This window comes from Solea solea, chromosome 11 (assembly GCF_958295425.1).
Source record: "Solea solea chromosome 11, fSolSol10.1, whole genome shotgun sequence".
Taxonomy (NCBI): Eukaryota; Metazoa; Chordata; class Actinopteri; order Pleuronectiformes; family Soleidae; genus Solea; species Solea solea.
This window is the reverse complement of record NC_081144.1, coordinates 5,813,074-5,830,026: the sequence shown is the minus strand read 5'-3', so window position 1 is coordinate 5,830,026 and position 16,953 is coordinate 5,813,074. Positions and strand designations below refer to the sequence as shown.

At 39.8% G+C, this 16,953-nt stretch overlaps 2 protein-coding genes across 3 annotated transcripts; both read left to right on the top strand.

Moving 5' to 3' along the window:
- Positions 1 to 2,194: 2,194 nt before the first annotated feature.
- On the top strand, positions 2,195 to 7,620 carry nkain5 (sodium/potassium transporting ATPase interacting 5). The gene is made up of 7 exons (XM_058643168.1): positions 2,195 to 2,442; positions 3,206 to 3,343; positions 4,638 to 4,718; positions 5,570 to 5,767; positions 6,744 to 6,804; positions 6,954 to 7,025; positions 7,103 to 7,620. The coding sequence occupies exons 1-6, from the start codon at positions 2,389 to 2,391 to the stop codon at positions 7,007 to 7,009; spliced, it is 588 nt and encodes a 195-aa protein (XP_058499151.1). The 5' UTR covers positions 2,195 to 2,388; the 3' UTR covers positions 7,010 to 7,025; positions 7,103 to 7,620.
- A 951-nt stretch (positions 7,621 to 8,571) lies between these two features.
- Positions 8,572 to 16,160, top strand: ythdf1 (YTH N6-methyladenosine RNA binding protein F1). 2 transcript variants are annotated; one of them, XR_009241734.1, is made up of 7 exons: positions 8,572 to 8,924; positions 9,322 to 9,349; positions 11,027 to 11,121; positions 11,216 to 12,856; positions 13,889 to 13,980; positions 14,438 to 14,482; positions 14,588 to 16,160. XR_009241734.1 is itself a non-coding variant. In XM_058643235.1 (6 exons), exons 1-6 carry the CDS (start codon positions 8,895 to 8,897, stop codon positions 14,600 to 14,602), a joined length of 1,854 nt encoding a protein of 617 aa, XP_058499218.1. In that variant the 5' UTR covers positions 8,572 to 8,894; the 3' UTR covers positions 14,603 to 16,160. The 2 variants fall into 2 exon arrangements, 1 of the variants encoding a protein (XP_058499218.1); XM_058643235.1 differs by lacking the exon at positions 13,889 to 13,980.
- Positions 16,161 to 16,953: the final 793 nt, after the last annotated feature.

The following is a 16,953-nucleotide window of genomic DNA, read 5'->3' as shown; positions in this document are numbered from 1 at the left end:
CAGTCAGTCTGAGCTGAGCTGTGATCAGAGTCCAAAAAACCCCGCCTGTGTTCGGCTGAAGCTCCAGTGTTAACATCCAAGTGCCAGGTTTCTCCTCCACAGTCAGTCAAGCCCCCTCCATCTCCACGCGCGTCCCCTCGGCTCAGCTACTGTGCTTCCATGTGACACGGGCAGAGCTGGAGACCCCCCCAATTATGAGTTTGTCTTTTGATTCTAGCGTCATCCCTCGGAAGGAAGAGGAAGTGCGGGTCTGTCGCCCTAATAATGAATGAATGGATGGATGGGGCTGATGCTGTTGTTAAGAGGATTCATCACTTCCGTGCTGAAGAGGTGCGTGTGCGCTCTGGTTCATTTCAGAGGCGATGAAAAGACACAGTTTAGAATCACAATAACACTCCAGAGTCCACTGCTGCCGTAAAGATCAACACAAATACATACAAGAACATTTGTCTGCGCTAAAGTAAAACAGTCACAGTTTATAAAGGACTGAATAAGAAACACACAGAGACATGTCAATTATACATAGTTACACTGTTTTATTCTATTATTTATGGTGCAGTAATAACAAAATAATTTGATTTGTTTTTTCCACGTGGCAGCATTTGCCACATTTCACCCAGACTGCCCCCCCCCCCCCCCCCCCCATTACATGTTTCATATTATTATTGCCATTTGTAATTTATATACACTCCATAGAGAGCACAGCTGCACTGCATCGTCACACACACACACACATATGTGTACAGCCTCTGTCTGTAGACCTTTTTATGATGTCAGTATGTTAGGTAAGCCACTACTCTACTACTACTATACTACTACACTACTACTATTGGTTAAAGAATTACACAGTGTTGTGTAGTTTTGTGCTGTGTCTCAGTCAAATCTGATAACACTCATACATCTGTGAAAGCCTGTTCCTCCACAACTACCACCACCTACTGGTGTCTTTGGAGCACAGTGTGAGGGCTTCTACCTATCAGGGTGCAGACGACGGTGTTGCTGTATGAGGGTCAATCCATGCCAGGGGATGATACTGTGTGAGTGTGTGTGACAAACTTTTGGTCTTTAAATGGGTTGTAAGTGTCCTCTTATGATATATAGCAACACACAGCGTGTTTATCTCTAGAAGAAAGACAGATGTAATGTGGAGCTCTACAGATTTAGGATTTTGAGTCAGATGTCCCCCAAGATTTTATTTAAGACAAAACCTGATTATTCTTTGCCTCATCCGTGTTGAGACATCCCATCATAAATGCTGTGGCCACATCCAACATTATAACACATCTCTGTGGGGGAGTTTAAGATGACTTTTGAGGGATCGAGAGGAAACCTCTTTTGGTGGATGTGACTTTTACATTTTTTTTTCAAGATCATTTATGAAACTGTACCTGTATCATAATTGGTTTTGTCCTTGATCTGCTATTTTTATTTTTATTACTGCTATGTTTAATAAATTTGTTGTGTATGATAGTTGTTTTATGTATGTTGTTGTACCTCAGTCAGTGTGTGTTTACATGCGTGTTAAAATATCAATTTTAGTGGGACTAAGACAATAATTGTCACATAAACACGTTAGTCGGCCTAAAATCAAGCTAGTCTTAGTTGGACTAACATACCTGGATAATGCAATTCATAGTCCGATTATTCCTGCATGCATATGCTTAGTCGGACTGGAGTCTGACTTGGCATTCTGCACATGCAGATGAACATATGAACTAAAGTTCTTTTGCCGGAAATCATACAGCGGCGGCATCTTTCTTCAGACAACACAGCAACCACACCATCTCATTTATATCACGATTAACATGTACAGCAGGTATGAAACATACAGAACCACAGCACGATCCATCTCAATGTCCATCTTACCGTTTGTTTTTCTGTGACGTAAAGGTCAATGGGAAACTGATTCAATAGCACAAGGAGGCGGAGTCAGACATACATACCCAATAAATGGATTGCCTGTCTTAGTTGGACTATGGCCTTAGCTTGATTAAACTGTTCATTTAAACCTACTGAATGATTTAGAATGATTTAATTTAATACGCAAAATTAACATCCATATCTGCCTCTGGTCAACACAATAATGTCCTAACGTGTCCTATCAGCATTCTCAGGCTGACTTTGCCCTTCAAGGTTCCCCTCCTCTTCTGCTTTGTGGCACTATTCGCCCGTCATACACATCTACCCTCCCCCCGTCCCCGTATAGTTTCCACGCAGGGACAGCCTACGTGTTTATCTCGTGAGGTGAAGTGCGCTGCTCATTTCCACTACACGTCTGGCAATGGACCCATACCTCCGCAGGTTCGGTCCTTAATTGTGTTTGAGCAACATTTGAAATCCAGTCGTTCACACCTTCACCACCATCATCATCATCACCATCATAAGAAGATGGGCTGCTGCTCGGCGCGGTGCGTGCTGGTCCTCCTGTGTTGCCTGCAGTTGGTAAGATGTTTCTCTCTCACACACACACACACACACACACACACACACACACACGAGGCCTGTCACTATCCTTCCTCTCTGCACTGCTGAAAATCACCTGTTCATCATCTTAAAGCTGCACGTGCACCTGGAAAAAAAAAAGACCTTGATATTTTCCTTTTCCTGATGAGAAACTTCCTTTTTTGTTGTTTGTGTTACTTGATTTTCTAAACTATCCATTTTTAAAGAAGGAAAAAATTAGTCATAATGAAAATTGTTTTTGAATATAAAGTGGTGCAGGTTTTTATCTGTCCATTGTTGTATTAAAATGTGTATAAATCAGATAATACGTCAAACTATTAGGAGTATTTTGCACTACTTTCTGTCGTTCCTTATAAGCCAGGTTGTTCAGTAATGAAAGTAACTGTCACTTGAAGCCTTACTAACATAAATAAGTATCTTTTGTATTGCTCAGTTGGAGGTGCTGATGAAAAGCACTGACTCCCCACCAGTGCAGCCTCCACAATGAAAGGCTGCACCCACTTTGTAATGTGCCTCTGTCTTTTTCCCACCCTGCCCCCACTTCACTCACTCACTCACTCACGATGACTGAAGCTCGGAGGGCAGAAAAGTATAAAACCATAGCTGCAGTTGCCTTGACATTTTATTGTGTAAATGTACAAATGACATCTCATCTCCTGTGGACACAAAGTGGTCTTTCATAACTCCCCATTTGTGTCGGAGGGGTCTTTCAACTGTGTTTCTGCTTTGTTGACCTGTCCAGATAACTGCACTGGAGAGGCAGGCGTTTGACTTCCTCGGCTACCAGTGGGCTCCCATCATGATCAACTTTGTTCACATCATCATGGTCATCCTGGGCCTGTTTGGTGTCATCCAGTACAGATCACGCTACGTGATCATGGTAAGGAAACTGTCTGGGGGGGGAACAGTATGAAGTACTTTAGTGGATTAAACAGACCGGTATAATAATACAGAAATACTCTATAAAGGTTATATGTTCTGCAGTAAAATGTCCCCTGTGATTGATTTGTTATTATTTTTGACTTTATTAGATTGTTAATACTGACCCAGCCACATCCAGTGTACTCCTACTACTAGTGCCAAGCCCAGATAAAGGGGAGGGTTGCATCATCCAGAATTAGAAGCTTTGCCAAATCAAATATGCAGATCACTGGAAACAATCAGTACGTTTACATGCACAGTTTAGTCAAGCTAAGGCTGTAGTCCGACTAGTGCGATTTAGAAATCTTACTAGTCGGACAATAAACCAAAGCAAACAAAATTTTGGTGCATGTGCAGAACGAGATGTCCGACTACAATCCGACTAAGCGTATACATGCAGTAGTATGAATCACATTATCCAGGTACTTTTGTCCAACTAAGACTAGCTCGATCTTAGTCGGACTAACGTGTTTACATGACATTAAGAAAACCAAATAATTGTCTTAGTCCAACTAAAATCTGACTTTTAACATGCATGTAAAGGATCCACTGTGGCAGGGAGAGATTGTTAATACTGATGCGTATATACTCTATCAGAATTAGAATCAGAATCAGAAATGCTTTATTTGATCCCCGTGGGGGAAATAGTTTTTAATACAGCTCGTCCAACCAAGAACAACAAATAACAGATTCACAGCCTGTACTACAATATTATCTAAGGTATGATATACTAAGACACATAAAAAAAGTCAAAGAGAATAAAGATTTACAGTTGTAGCTGCGTGTGGTTTGGATGAGTTAGTTTTAACTATTAAATACACAAAGTAATTTGACAGTTTAATGCTGTGGTATCCAGCATAGAAGCCATTATGCTATCATTAGATGATAAATGTGTGAGGGAAATTGTTTTTAATGTTACACTAGAAAATAGGTATTTAGTTTTTGGTTTATATTCTTTTTACGTCAAAATTGTTTTGTTTTTAAATGGAGACACAAACAGAAAAGGTTTTGAAATGATGGATTCCTCCTTAAACAATCATGTGGATTCTGTAAGCTTATTGTATTTTTTGTAATGAAGTAGCAGTATGTGGATTTAGTTCATGCTAATTTTACAATTTATGGAGGCCTGAAGTAGTGTCCAGTACTTCATCATGAACTATTAACAATTAGATTAATTAATTTATCTTGCTGAGAGGGGAGCCACGAGCCACATATTCATTCTTTGCTGCAATGTGGTGTTTTTGTTTGCTCAGTACCTGCTGTGGACGTTGATGTGGGTCGGCTGGAATGTCTTTGTGAGCTGCCTCTACTTGGATTTGGGAGGGCTTTCAAAGGTACGTCTAATGGTCATGTAACTGTCAGATAATTAAAGACCCACACAGCTACAGTGTCTAAATACAGAGTTCAGCCCTTCTATTAGTTTCACACTCGTAAATAAGAAGCGTGTACAGTGACAGGACTTTAAAGTTTAGTTTGCTCCGGGTAATGTGATATATAAAAAAGAAACCATTTGTATATATATATAGTCCCCATGGCGTTCACTGAGTTTTTCTCTTGGCAGCCAGAGGCCAGTGTTGTGCCATAATAAGCCTCTTTTTCTCTTACATGAGAAATTATAGGCCATGGTTGGAATAGTTCTTGTGGTTAGCACTCTTGCAAGAAGACTAGGTTTCGTGACCCAGTCAGAGCAAGGGTCAGTTTCCTTCCAAAGCCCGAAAACATGCAGATTTGGGGCAAATTGGACTTAATTGACTGTAGGTGTGAGTGTGAGTGTGACAGTGAATGGTTGTTTGTCTCTATGTGTCCCTGTGATGGACAGGCGACCTATCCAGGGTGTGACCCCGCCTTTCATATTATGTCAGCTGGGATTGGCACTAGCACCCCCCGTGACTCTCATGTGCAGGATAAAGCAGTAGAAGATTTTTCCTGTGGTATTTTTTACTTTAAGAATTAGACAATCGTGCGTGGGATTCTTTCATTTGGCATTCTACTTAACTGCATAATAATTTCTATTCAGGAGCTAGAAAAATATTCTACTTGTTTATTTTGTCTTTAATGTTCTTGTTCTCTTTGAGGGTGGCATCACCCAGATAAATAAAGGTACATATAATTCTCAGTGTTTGAGGAAGTAGATTTCTAATGGAATGGAGACGCACAGTATGTGAGATGTGTCTCTAACCTGTAGGACAGCGATGTTCTCACCCTCGGAGTGTCGTCACATCGCTCGTGGTGGAAAGACAACGGTCCAGGGTGTGAGAGCGAGAGCCTGCCCTCTCCTGCGTGGCACAACCAGCAGAACCCTGAGCTGACCACAGTACTGAGCTGCTGGCTGGAATACCAGTATATCGAGATCCTGCACTGCATCATCCAGCTCCTCCTCTCAGTGAGTCCCATCATCATCAGAGTGGTTTTGTGTGATGTCGTCACTCAACACATATTTACTACATTCATTAAATATTAAACGAATGAACGCATCAACATAATAATTACTATGTGAATAAATTGTTTTACAATATAAATCATTTATTCACCATTTAATTATGTTTTGCCATCACTAAATATGTATCAAGATGCATAGAGAGAAACTTTTGCTTAATTTGTAATATGTAAAACTCCATTTAAGGAAGGTGCCACATTTTCTGAATGATTTATTGTGATATATTTGTGCAAAGCTGTGTCATTGATAAGTTTATATACAAATATATAACTATATATTATTAAAAACCGAAACAAACTGTTATCAAATAAGCTGGTCAAATAATTCTGGCTGTAACTGAAAATTTAGTATGTAGCTACATATTAAGTGCAATTTTTAATTTCTTAATTTTTTTTTTTAATGTGGTGTTGGCTTTGTTTCTTTCTTCAAAATTCTTTTTTGAAACCTACAAATGAATTTCTATTTTGTTTTTCTGTAAATGCCACAGCACTGTTTCTCACCTTCAGTTCTTTGCTGTTCATTATTTTCAGAACTAGGTTCAATTATTCCTGTTAACATTTGAGAGGGTTTTGTTTGTGGTTGTTTTCTGCTTCGTGGTCTGACACTCCAGATCAGATGAAAAACACAAAATGTTTTTTGCACAGTGACGCACTAATCTACTGTGAAATTACCCCAATCTCAACTTTGCTTCAGACTGTTGCTCGCTTAATGAAGTGCTGAAAGTTTTATTTATTTATTTTAATCAATGTACTTTGAAGATATGACTTTTCCCTCGTCACAAACAGGAGCTTTATATGTCTATGAACTACTATTTTTATTTATACCTGTGCTTTTCTTGTGTGGCAAATCAAAATGCCAAAGTCTCCCAAGGCTCGTAATGATTACCTTTAAACTTCCTATGTTTGTGTGTTATTTTCCACAGCTCCTGGGATTTGTTTATGCTTGCTATGTTGTCAGCACTTACTCAGACGAGGAAGACAGCTGTAAGTATTCACATAGAAAAGAGATGAGGTGAAACCACACATAAGCATCATAGAGATCTATGTATTGTATTTTAGCCGTCTTCCATTTTTATGTATACACATTTGTGATTTTGTCTCTTTTACTGTCCCTGTTTTCCCATTTCTTGTAGTTAATTTCATTGGTGATTTCCATCATCCACCCAAACCTCCTCACTTGTTCTTCTAGTGAGAAGACTTGATGGGTATGTATCACTGTCAGTCACTTATTTACTGTCTTTTTTTTGTCCAACATCTTACACGTTTCTGTAATTTTGTCCAGATTATAAATAACGGCAAAAAAAGAAACAAAGAGTTTGGGAAAAGCTGAAAAGGAAGCAGGCAGAGGATGAAGACACTGAATAGAGGCTGACGTCTTGTTGACAATAAAACTTTTTCACAGATGCTGAACCTAACCGTGCTGTACACACTGTCCATTATTAAGGCATCGATAGTGTGTTTACCTCGAGCGTCGAGTGATGCGTCTGTGTGTGAAATTGTAAATAACCAGCTGTTTCTTTCTCATGTTTTAAATTGTAAACATGTGTAAAATTTTTGTGCCATTTCAGTTAAAAGAGATAACCAAATGTTCTGTAGTGTATGGTATACTTTTGTGACATAAAACCTATAATACAGTGTGTACTGTAGTGCTACAAGATGTGAAAGGTGTGACACACACAGACACACCTTTCTGACACCGTAACAAATGACAAGACTTAAAACAACTGATTTGACTATAACGGGTATTGTCTTTGTAATGTCAACTTCATTATTGTTGCATTAAAATGCATACATACATAATCCAAGCTGCCGTCCTTTTAATGAACAAGAGAAAGTCCACACAATATTCTGTGAACTAAAAACAAAAAAGTCACTATTGTCCAAGTGTCCCCTTGTTTTAGGAAAATATTAATATTAAATTAATTGTGAACATGTGGGTTTTCAGCATGACTTTCACTAGATTTACTGACAAGAAGTCACTGGTCTATTCTAACAGAATGCTTACTGCTGACATACATCCATGCCAGTTTTACAGAATCCCATACTCTGATTACAGGGTGTAAATTGTATAGATCATAATGATAAAATTATATAGGTCTAGGGCTGCAGTTTGATTCATCGGTTATTAATCGATTACTACATTAATCGGTTTGAGTGTTTTGTGAGTTTTATGATTTTTCAGCTTCTAAAATGTGAATATTTTGTGTTTTCTTTGCTTTGTATCACAAAGAAATAACTTATTGTTATTATTTTTGGTTTGTGGACAAAATAAGACATTTATGAAACACCGATCAATATCTTCCAACATTTTCTGATACTTTATGGAAAACAAGTCATCGATTATTCAAGAACATCATTGAGAGTTTAATTGATTATGAAAATAATTGTTAGTTGTGCCCCGATATAGGTGCATGCTAATTCATTCTAGCAGACAGACAGACAAATAATAATACATTTATTTAGTGTCACATGAGACAAAGCTGGATTAGGGTATGACGTGTATTTGAACTCAGATTAAATGTCTAATCACTGAAACTCAAATTAATACACCTTACATATTGAATGATGATGTTAAATTGTGTTATTTTGACTACTTAGATTTTCATTTAGCAGGAAATCTAAATTGAATTGCCTTAATACAACAGAAAGCGTGTTTACGTGACACTTAAATAAAGCTACATATTGCCACAGCAATGCTGCTGCTAGGTAGCAGCGGACGCGTCTTCAACGTCACCAACGTCACTTCCGCCTCTAAGACCCCGGATGAAGCTGCCATTGGGGCAAGTGAGCAGGGCCACTGAGGCTGGTCGGATTTTAGTGTAACGGTGAAGGGGGGTCGAAGCGGATAAACGTCTCTCTGGGTTCATGTGGACGGGACAGCGTGGAGTTGCAGCAGCGCTACGACCATAAACAAACTGTCCGCTGCCCGAGCAGAGTCACCGGCCAACGGCGGTTGCTAACTGTACTTAACTGTTAGCAAAGTAGCGCGGAGCAGCTTCTCCGGCTATTAGCCGCACACACGGCGGACACTCTGAACGTCTTGCCAGGCTTCAACCACAACACCAGGTGGATGAATGATGTCTGCGGCCAGTATCGACCCTCAGGTAAGCAGGGAGGCCACACGCTCAGGGGCTGGTTGTCGTTTTCCGTTGGGAAAACGAACTGTGCGCTGTGTGCGCTTCCCACTCCTGGAAGACGATGCCACCGCTGGCAGCTAGTCAGCTAGTTAGCCACCTGAGGTTAGCTGGAAAACTGGTCAATAACGAAGGCCTGCACCACTGATTCGTCTGGCTATCTACCATAACACAGCAACGCTCGGTGCTAGTGGCCTATTTGTGTCCATGTGTATTTTTGTATATATATATATATGTGTGTGTGTGTACATATATGTATAAATAATTTTCTGAATACATCTGTGTAATGCTGTGGATAACCCATGCAAAGCTTTCTTCTTGTCTTCCTCCTTTCACATGCATTCATCCATCGAATATGACAATCCAGACATCGAAAGGACAAGATGCAAGTAAAGGTAAGAAAACATTGTTGGTGTACCTCTCCACATCCCCGTGTAATGATATGGGGGCATAAATCATTACAGCAACCACTCTGCATAACCAGCAGCTAGTGATGTAATAATATCAAAATCGCATCATATGATAACACCCGCAGCTACTTGCCCATGGTATGAGTAGTTTCTTGGAACTGTGATAGACATAAAGCTCAGAGTTGCACGTAAAGTCCGCCCTTCTGTGGTGAGCATGATGAACTCTGACTGCTTGAGGCTCTGTGAAACTTAAGCCTTGTCTCTTTGTAGAGAGCTTTGACTAGTTGGTCCGTTGTGGGATTTATAACTATAGCTTCAGCGTGTTTACTTCTCACCTGTAACCTTTGTTTTCCACCGCAGATTATGGCAATTTTTTATTCATTAAATGATAGATGTTGAGCCATCATGCTGTTATGATGAAGTGGGTTTGTTTAGATTTAGAAGATTATTTTGGCCTGGTTGGATTTTTTCGGCACATCTTTTCTAATCTTTGGGGGTGACAATTTGCCAGGTGGCCTCTCATATTACTCACATTCCTCAACGTTTTTGTCACCGCAGTCTGCCAGTGTCTGCATATAGCTGTTATATTTGTCTGCCACTTTTTCTAATTTTCGTCTTGGTAAAAGCGTAATGCTTCCACACCATAGATACAAAAGCTAATGGAGCATCCAAAATTTCATAATCTCTGCCTGTCTGTCTGTCTCTCTCTCTCTCTCTCTCTCTGTCTTGCCATTTTTCTTCTACATCTGATTTAGATCTTTAGATGCATCAAGCTGAGCCCATATTATAATGGGTAAGCATCCGACAGTGGTATCTGTAGTTCCTGCTCCAATGCACCTGAAACAAAACTAGTTTTTGCCAGGAAGACCTATCATGTGATACTGTCTCAGGTCCACAACAGAATTGAGACCGTTTTGCTCTCATAATATTTCAAAATACTCTTGGGCATCTCTGCTAAAATCTCATGTAACATTACGGCTCTATAAATGGAACAAAGATGCTTTTAACATAACACATTTGCCAAGTACACTGTTGGCTTGTTCCAAACAATTTGCAGAACCTGCATTAAGGCTGTTTTGTTGTATAAAACTACTGACGTTATAATGCTGTGGCCAGGGCTCTGCTAGGGCCTCACTACTGGTTGTAGGAATCCTTGTTCATTCTGCCACAAAGGGTAGTTTTTTTTATAATTGTGGGTGTGCATACAAAATGTGTTGGCTTATTTTCTCCCTGCAGAAAGAATCTACAGCTTCAATGATGGATAGGAAATTAAACGTCTTATAACTTTTGTGCAATACTGTCTTAATTTTTATGTCCAAACAGAAGGTCTAAAACTGTATAAAAGCAATGTGGTTTTATTACATTATATAATAGTATCCACATTACATTTAACAGTCATTCACATGGTCTATTAAACACTATCTATTTGAAGACTTTACTGTCCACCATTCATGTTTATCGATTGTATTTTTAATACCCCAGTTGCTTTTCAGTTTTATACAGTATGTGCTGGTGGTACACACCTCACAGTTGAGGCATCATAAGCAGGATTTTCCCTCTAATGCTCATATTTTAGGCTCCATAATAGATTTTTGCACCAGTAGGTTGAAAATATGGTGAATTCTGACATGCAGCTTTGTCATTGATTTGATTTCATTGCAGCCTTTCCAGTTTCAGTGCAGAATGGCTCCCTCCACCAGAAGGACACAGTCCATGACAATGACTTTGAGCCCTATCTCACCGGCCAGTCCAACCAGGTGGGAAACACCTCTGAATTTTAATTAGTTATTTCTTGCTTTTCCTGCATTATGTTGCCCTAACAACTTATCTTTACTCTGTGTCTGTTTGTAGAATAACAGTTATCAGTCCATGACGGACCCATACCTATCCAGCTACTATGCCCCCTCCATTGGATTTCCCTACCCTCTCAGTGAAGCTCCTTGGTCAACAGGAGGTGATCCACCAATTCCCTACCTGACACCCTATGCCCCCCTCAGCAATGGAGACCATCACTTCATGCACGACACAGTGTTTGGGCAGCCAGGAGGGCTCAGCAGCAGCATCTATCCTCACAGGTTTAATTTTTTCCCAGAGAATCCGGCCTTCTCTGCATGGGGCACCAGTGGTTCTCAGGGCCAACAGACTCAGAGCTCAGCCTATGGAGGGAGTTACAGTTACCCTCCTAGCTCTCTAGGGGGCACCTTAGTCCCAGATGGCCAGACAGGTTTCCATAGTGACACCTTGAGCAAGGCTCCAGGTATGAACAGCCTAGAGCAGGGCATGCTGGGCCTAAAGATAGGTGGGGATGTGACAGGAAGTGGCTCGGGTGTGAAAGGTGCAGGCTCTGTGATTGGTGGAGGTGGCAGCGTAGCTGCAGCTGTTGCTGCTGGCAATGGTGGGACGCCAATCGGAATGCCCCCTCCAAAACCTACATCGTGGGCTGCTATTGCGAGTAAACCTGCCAAGCTGCAGCAGCAAAAGACCAAGAACAAACCCGGCACACCTATACCTGGAGGAAGTCTGCCTCCACCCACCATTAAACACAACATGGACATTGATTCATGGGATAATAAAGGGACTGCTCCCAAGATAGCCCCTCCTTTGCCACATCACCACCACCATCACCACCACCATCAACAGCACCAGCCACAGCTTCACTCCCATGCTCCCAGTCTCCTCCCTCCCCTTCAACAATCCATACAGTCTGCCCAGTCCCTGGTGCAGCAGATGACCATGCAGGGTCCTCCACCCCCTCCACAGCCTTATCACAACCACAACTCTGCTCCAACACCTCAGACCCGATGGGTTGCCCCACGCAACCGCAACTTGTGCTATGGTGGTGGAAGCTTGGATAGCAGTGGCTCCTCTAATGGTGGCGGCATCGGTAACGGAGGTGGAGTGGGATTGCTTCCAGAGCCAGGATTGGAGTCTCACCCTGTGCTGGAGAAGCTACGAGCGGCCCATAGCTATAACCCTAAGGAGTTTGACTGGAACCTGAAGAACGGTCGCGTGTTCATCATCAAGAGCTACTCCGAGGACGACATCCACCGCTCCATCAAGTATTCAATCTGGTGCAGCACAGAGCATGGAAACAAGCGTTTGGACTCAGCCTTCAGAGTGATGAACTCAAAAGGCCCTGTCTATTTGTTGTTCAGTGTCAATGGCAGCGGCCATTTCTGCGGTGTGGCGGAGATGCGCTCACCTGTGGACTATGGCACCAGTGCTGGTGTTTGGGCGCAGGACAAGTGGAAGGGCAAGTTTGATGTGAACTGGTTGTTTGTTAAGGACGTGCCTAATAGCCAGCTGCGACACATTCGCCTGGAAAACAATGACAACAAGCCAGTGACCAACTCTCGTGACACTCAAGAGGTTCCTTTGGAGAAGGCGAAGCAGGTGCTCAAGATTATTGCCCAGTACAAACACACCACCTCCATCTTTGATGACTTCTCCCACTATGAGAAGAAGCAGGAGGAGGAGGAGGTGGTGAAAAAGGTAGACATTTCTTTGAGATTTTACCCTTATGAGTTTACGCATACGAGTTAGAGAAAGTAAAATATGTATTAGAAATAAATTATTAGTATTAATAGTATCCTTAATTTTCACCTGTTACAATGCAGTGCCCTTTACAGGTTTAATACTTTCTCAGAAACCTCCTCTAGACTGATTAAAGTTCAAAATAATATAATTGGATTGAACTAGTACAATTCATTTTATAATTGTGTGTGATATAATAATGACTGAATACAATATGTAATCGTCATAGCAAGGTGTGGTTTCAAGTTATTTTTCAAAAGGCAATAACAAACAGTAAAAAAAATATCGATATATTCATTCAGTTGCTTATTTGTAAGCAGATTTCTATCCTTTGTTTTCATTATTGATTTAAGCATCAGATGGAAGTTCAAGTATTTAAAGTGATAGTTTCTTTTAGGTATGTTTGTATGAGGGCAACCATAAGACTGGCATGGTGTTCTCCCTGATCACATGGCTGACCGCTGCAACACAAGAAAAAAATATTTTAGCAACTTAAGGTTCACTTAATACTCATCACCTCACACCTAAATTCCACAGTATCTTGAGAATTTGTTAGTCAATTTATCTCGACTGTAAACTCAAATTTGTAAACCACTCACTCTCCTGCACCAAAATCTGCATTCTAGCTCTTGAAGTACTGCTGGTCTATTGCTGCCTAGTTTGGTATGGTGGTGTCACTTGGGTTAAACTGATTTTAAGTCATGAAATAACACATTTGAACTGATGGGGGCAGCAGTGAATCATCAACTTCTGTGCTGATAGGTATAATGGCTGATTTTCTCTGTGGACTTTGGTGCAGTGAGTGGTTTACAAAGCAAAATCAGACTTCTCCCCCAGTCAGAAAAGACTGTCTAATGTTGACATAAAGTGGCTAAGGTTTTCTTAAGATATCATATAACTTAACTTAGGGGAGCTAAGTACGGTAAAGCCCTTGTTTCAGGCTTGCGTTTTGACTGTGAACAGTACCTTTTACTTGGTTCTGTTCTCAAGGTGTGCACTGTGCCCGATGGCTGTGTCGGCGAGATACGGGGCCTGACACGTGACGATGAACAACAACATCGGATGTGACACAACAGACAACGGTGGATGACATCAGCAGCTCGTTTTTTTCTGCTCAGTTTGTGGCTGTTTGTCTCAACAAGACGTCAAGCTTTGTATGAGAATAGACTGCAGGTGTTGAAGAAACACCGGTTGCAAGGGTGACACTTTCTGTGGCTCAGCTCACTGATGTGGGTCTAGCTCCACCCCTACCGTGCTAATGCTCTGGTACTGAAAAATTGAACGGTTGGGGCTGCATATTTTGGTATTCTTAATGGAAAAGCAAAAAAAAATGTAATATTTTAATATGTACCGAACTGAAATGTTCCACTTTGTGGAAACGCCATATGACTGTGCCAGTACCTCAAGCTGATCTATCGCTTAAAAAAATGTATTACACCTAATCAGCTCTGTATTTGTTATATTTTTACATGACAAACCTTTAACATTTAATGAGGCTTTGATTTATGTTTTAATTTCTCATTCTGATTGTTTTAACAGGGCTATGAGCCTGCCCCAATACAGAACCGATCCAGAATCGATCAGGTAAAGTTACTTCTCTCTCTTTAGCCTGTTTGATGTATCATGTGAATATTTTAGTGATAGTTGTACGATTATAAAACCCTGTTCTTGTTTTTCTCCTCCACTCAGGATCGTCAGAAGTAAACGTAAGAAGACGACTTCTGAAAGCTTCGATCAGTGGTTGTACTCGGATGGACATACTAAAATTTAAAGATTTAAAAAGTTAACACACGGACATATAGAAATTGAAAACTAATATGTTTTTCTATTTAATTATTTTGACTTTGGCCCATGTCAAAACATTTGAGCCACATTGCTCCTGGTTCCCAAACTTTAAGATGAGTGCAGGGATGAAGCTAGTTCCACCAGGTGAATCGCTTTAATAATATATATTATTTTCCTGTTCTGTTTTGGTTTTTTTAGCCTTTTAAATCTCTATCGCTCCCCCCAGAACTTGCATTCTTAAACTTAATATAAATATCTGCACGTCTGTTTTGAAAATCTCTTGACAACATGCTGCTGATATTCAGTGACTGTTCACTTTGTGGTGTGTGTGTTGGAGAAATGTTAAAGTGCTTGTATTGGTTAATCTTAATGAGTGAACAACACTTAATTGACAAATGTCTGCTATCTGTTTGTGGCCAGTTGTATTTTATATTATTAGAAGGAAAGACACTTCTATGACGGCCCTCTTATGTTTTCATGTCTGGGCTGTTCTACCTTGGTAGAGGAATGTGACACTGAGAGTTTCTGTATGCATAGGCCTAAATGTGCAAGGTTGTGACCGTAGAAAAGCATAAGTGTTAGTATTTTGAAGAGAAAAAAAAAAGACCAACTTGCTTCTAATTGATATCAGTGTAACATTAAGGTGCAGAAAATTTAGATTTTATTTTTTCTCAGATTGGAGCCTTAACATTTCTTTTAAGCAGTAGAATAAATGACTTTGTTTCTCCTTAACACTGTACTTTAAAACTCGTCAGCTAGACATTCAGGGAAAAGATGTCCAGTTAACAAAAGCTCAAAAAGACAGTCCCCCCCCCCTTTTTTTTTTTATCTAAAGGAATGAAATTCACATAATCTGTATCGCTTACAGTTTGTTTTCCGTTTCCCTAATCCAGTGACTTTGATTTCCCCCTCTGTTCCCATCTGCTCCAACAGAGCGTCTGTCCGTGAGATTCTGAAGGAAATGTAGCATGTACTGCTTTTAAAACTCAAAGCCAGGCCTGTCCTTTTGGTTCTTTGCTTTTTTTTTGTTCTTTCTTAACATCATATTGATCTCAGCATTTTCATTGCTATAACCTTTCCACGTCATCCCCCACGAAAATGTAAGCTTTAATGTACCGGCATTTCTAACTAAGATCGCCTCAAAATGTTAACTGTAGCATTATATTTAACCGATTTATTGTCAAGTGTATGAACACCCAGAGACTAGCCTATTATGGTATACGTTTGTGACTTCTTCTTTCTTTTTTTTAATTGCTTGCTGTATTGTGTGTATGTGTATGTATGCTGGAGTGAAAGAAACAAGGGAGTACGACTGTGGAGCAATCAGAGTTATATTACGGTATTGGAATATAGAAAATTTATTCAAGGAAAAAAAAAAGTTTTAAGTCACCCCTGAATTAAATATCCATTGTGTCAGAGGTCACTGTCACATTCTTAGATTTGATCATGTTCATTATTAAAGATATTATTACCTGTTTGTATTTTTCATTATTGCTGTCACTGGGATGCTGAGAAAGGATCAAAAAAGATTATGTATGATTCAAATCAAAAATCTGCCAAGAAAGCTTTGTTTTTACTTTAAAAAAATAACCTGATAACCATTTTTCTTTTATTGCCCCACTATCATTATACTGTCATGGCATCTGCAAATTGTTTAAACTTTATTTAACACAAAATGACTCGATATATTCAATTTAATTTTGTTTGTATAGTGCCATATGACAACATGCATTATGAAAAATATTAATCAGTGTTTGTCAAACCTGGAAATGATAATGCTCTCAAATGTCTTGTTTTGTACACAAAATAATGATTTCTTTGTTATATGGAGCAAAGAAACCAGAAAAAAATCACATTAAAGAAGCTGAAGAATCACAGAAACTGGTTTTAGTTCTTTAAATAACAAACGAGTTGGAGATTAAATTAGTAATTAATTAATAAAAGAGTAATCATTTCAGCCCTAGTTAGGATATTGTAATTGCTTTTCCCTCCATGACCAGCGAACACATTGAAATAGATTGGTTATTGTCACAGAAAAACAAATCTCCAAATGGAAAAATTTAAACTTATTTAATCATCAAACCAGACAAGTACATTTAAAACAATAAATCAAGTTGAATAATTATTACACTGACAATATAACATTTAAATGAGCAAGCAATGTTGCAAAAAGAATGATAAGAATCTAAAACCAAAAGATTATAGTGGTGAAATTGAAGAAGCAGTATTTGCTTTATCTGTTAACACCCAAATCAATCATTAATGTAATC

What these genes read in the sequence shown, in the direction of transcription:
- ythdf1 (XM_058643235.1), top strand. Translation starts at nt 8,895, where the DNA reads ATGATGTCTGCGGCCAGTATCGACCCTCAG. An exon ending in CGGCCAGTATCGACCCTCAG is followed by an intron (nt 8,925 to 9,321) that starts GTAAGCAGGGAG and finishes ATGACAATCCAG; the next exon opens with ACATCGAAAGGACAAGATGC. An exon ending in TCACCGGCCAGTCCAACCAG is followed by an intron (nt 11,122 to 11,215) that starts GTGGGAAACACC and finishes GTCTGTTTGTAG; the next exon opens with AATAACAGTTATCAGTCCAT.
- nkain5 (XM_058643168.1), top strand. Translation starts at nt 2,389, where the DNA reads ATGGGCTGCTGCTCGGCGCGGTGCGTGCTGGTCCTCCTGTGTTGCCTG. An exon ending in GATCACGCTACGTGATCATG is followed by an intron (nt 3,344 to 4,637) that starts GTAAGGAAACTG and finishes TTGTTTGCTCAG; the next exon opens with TACCTGCTGTGGACGTTGAT. An exon ending in TCATCCAGCTCCTCCTCTCA is followed by an intron (nt 5,768 to 6,743) that starts GTGAGTCCCATC and finishes TATTTTCCACAG; the next exon opens with CTCCTGGGATTTGTTTATGC.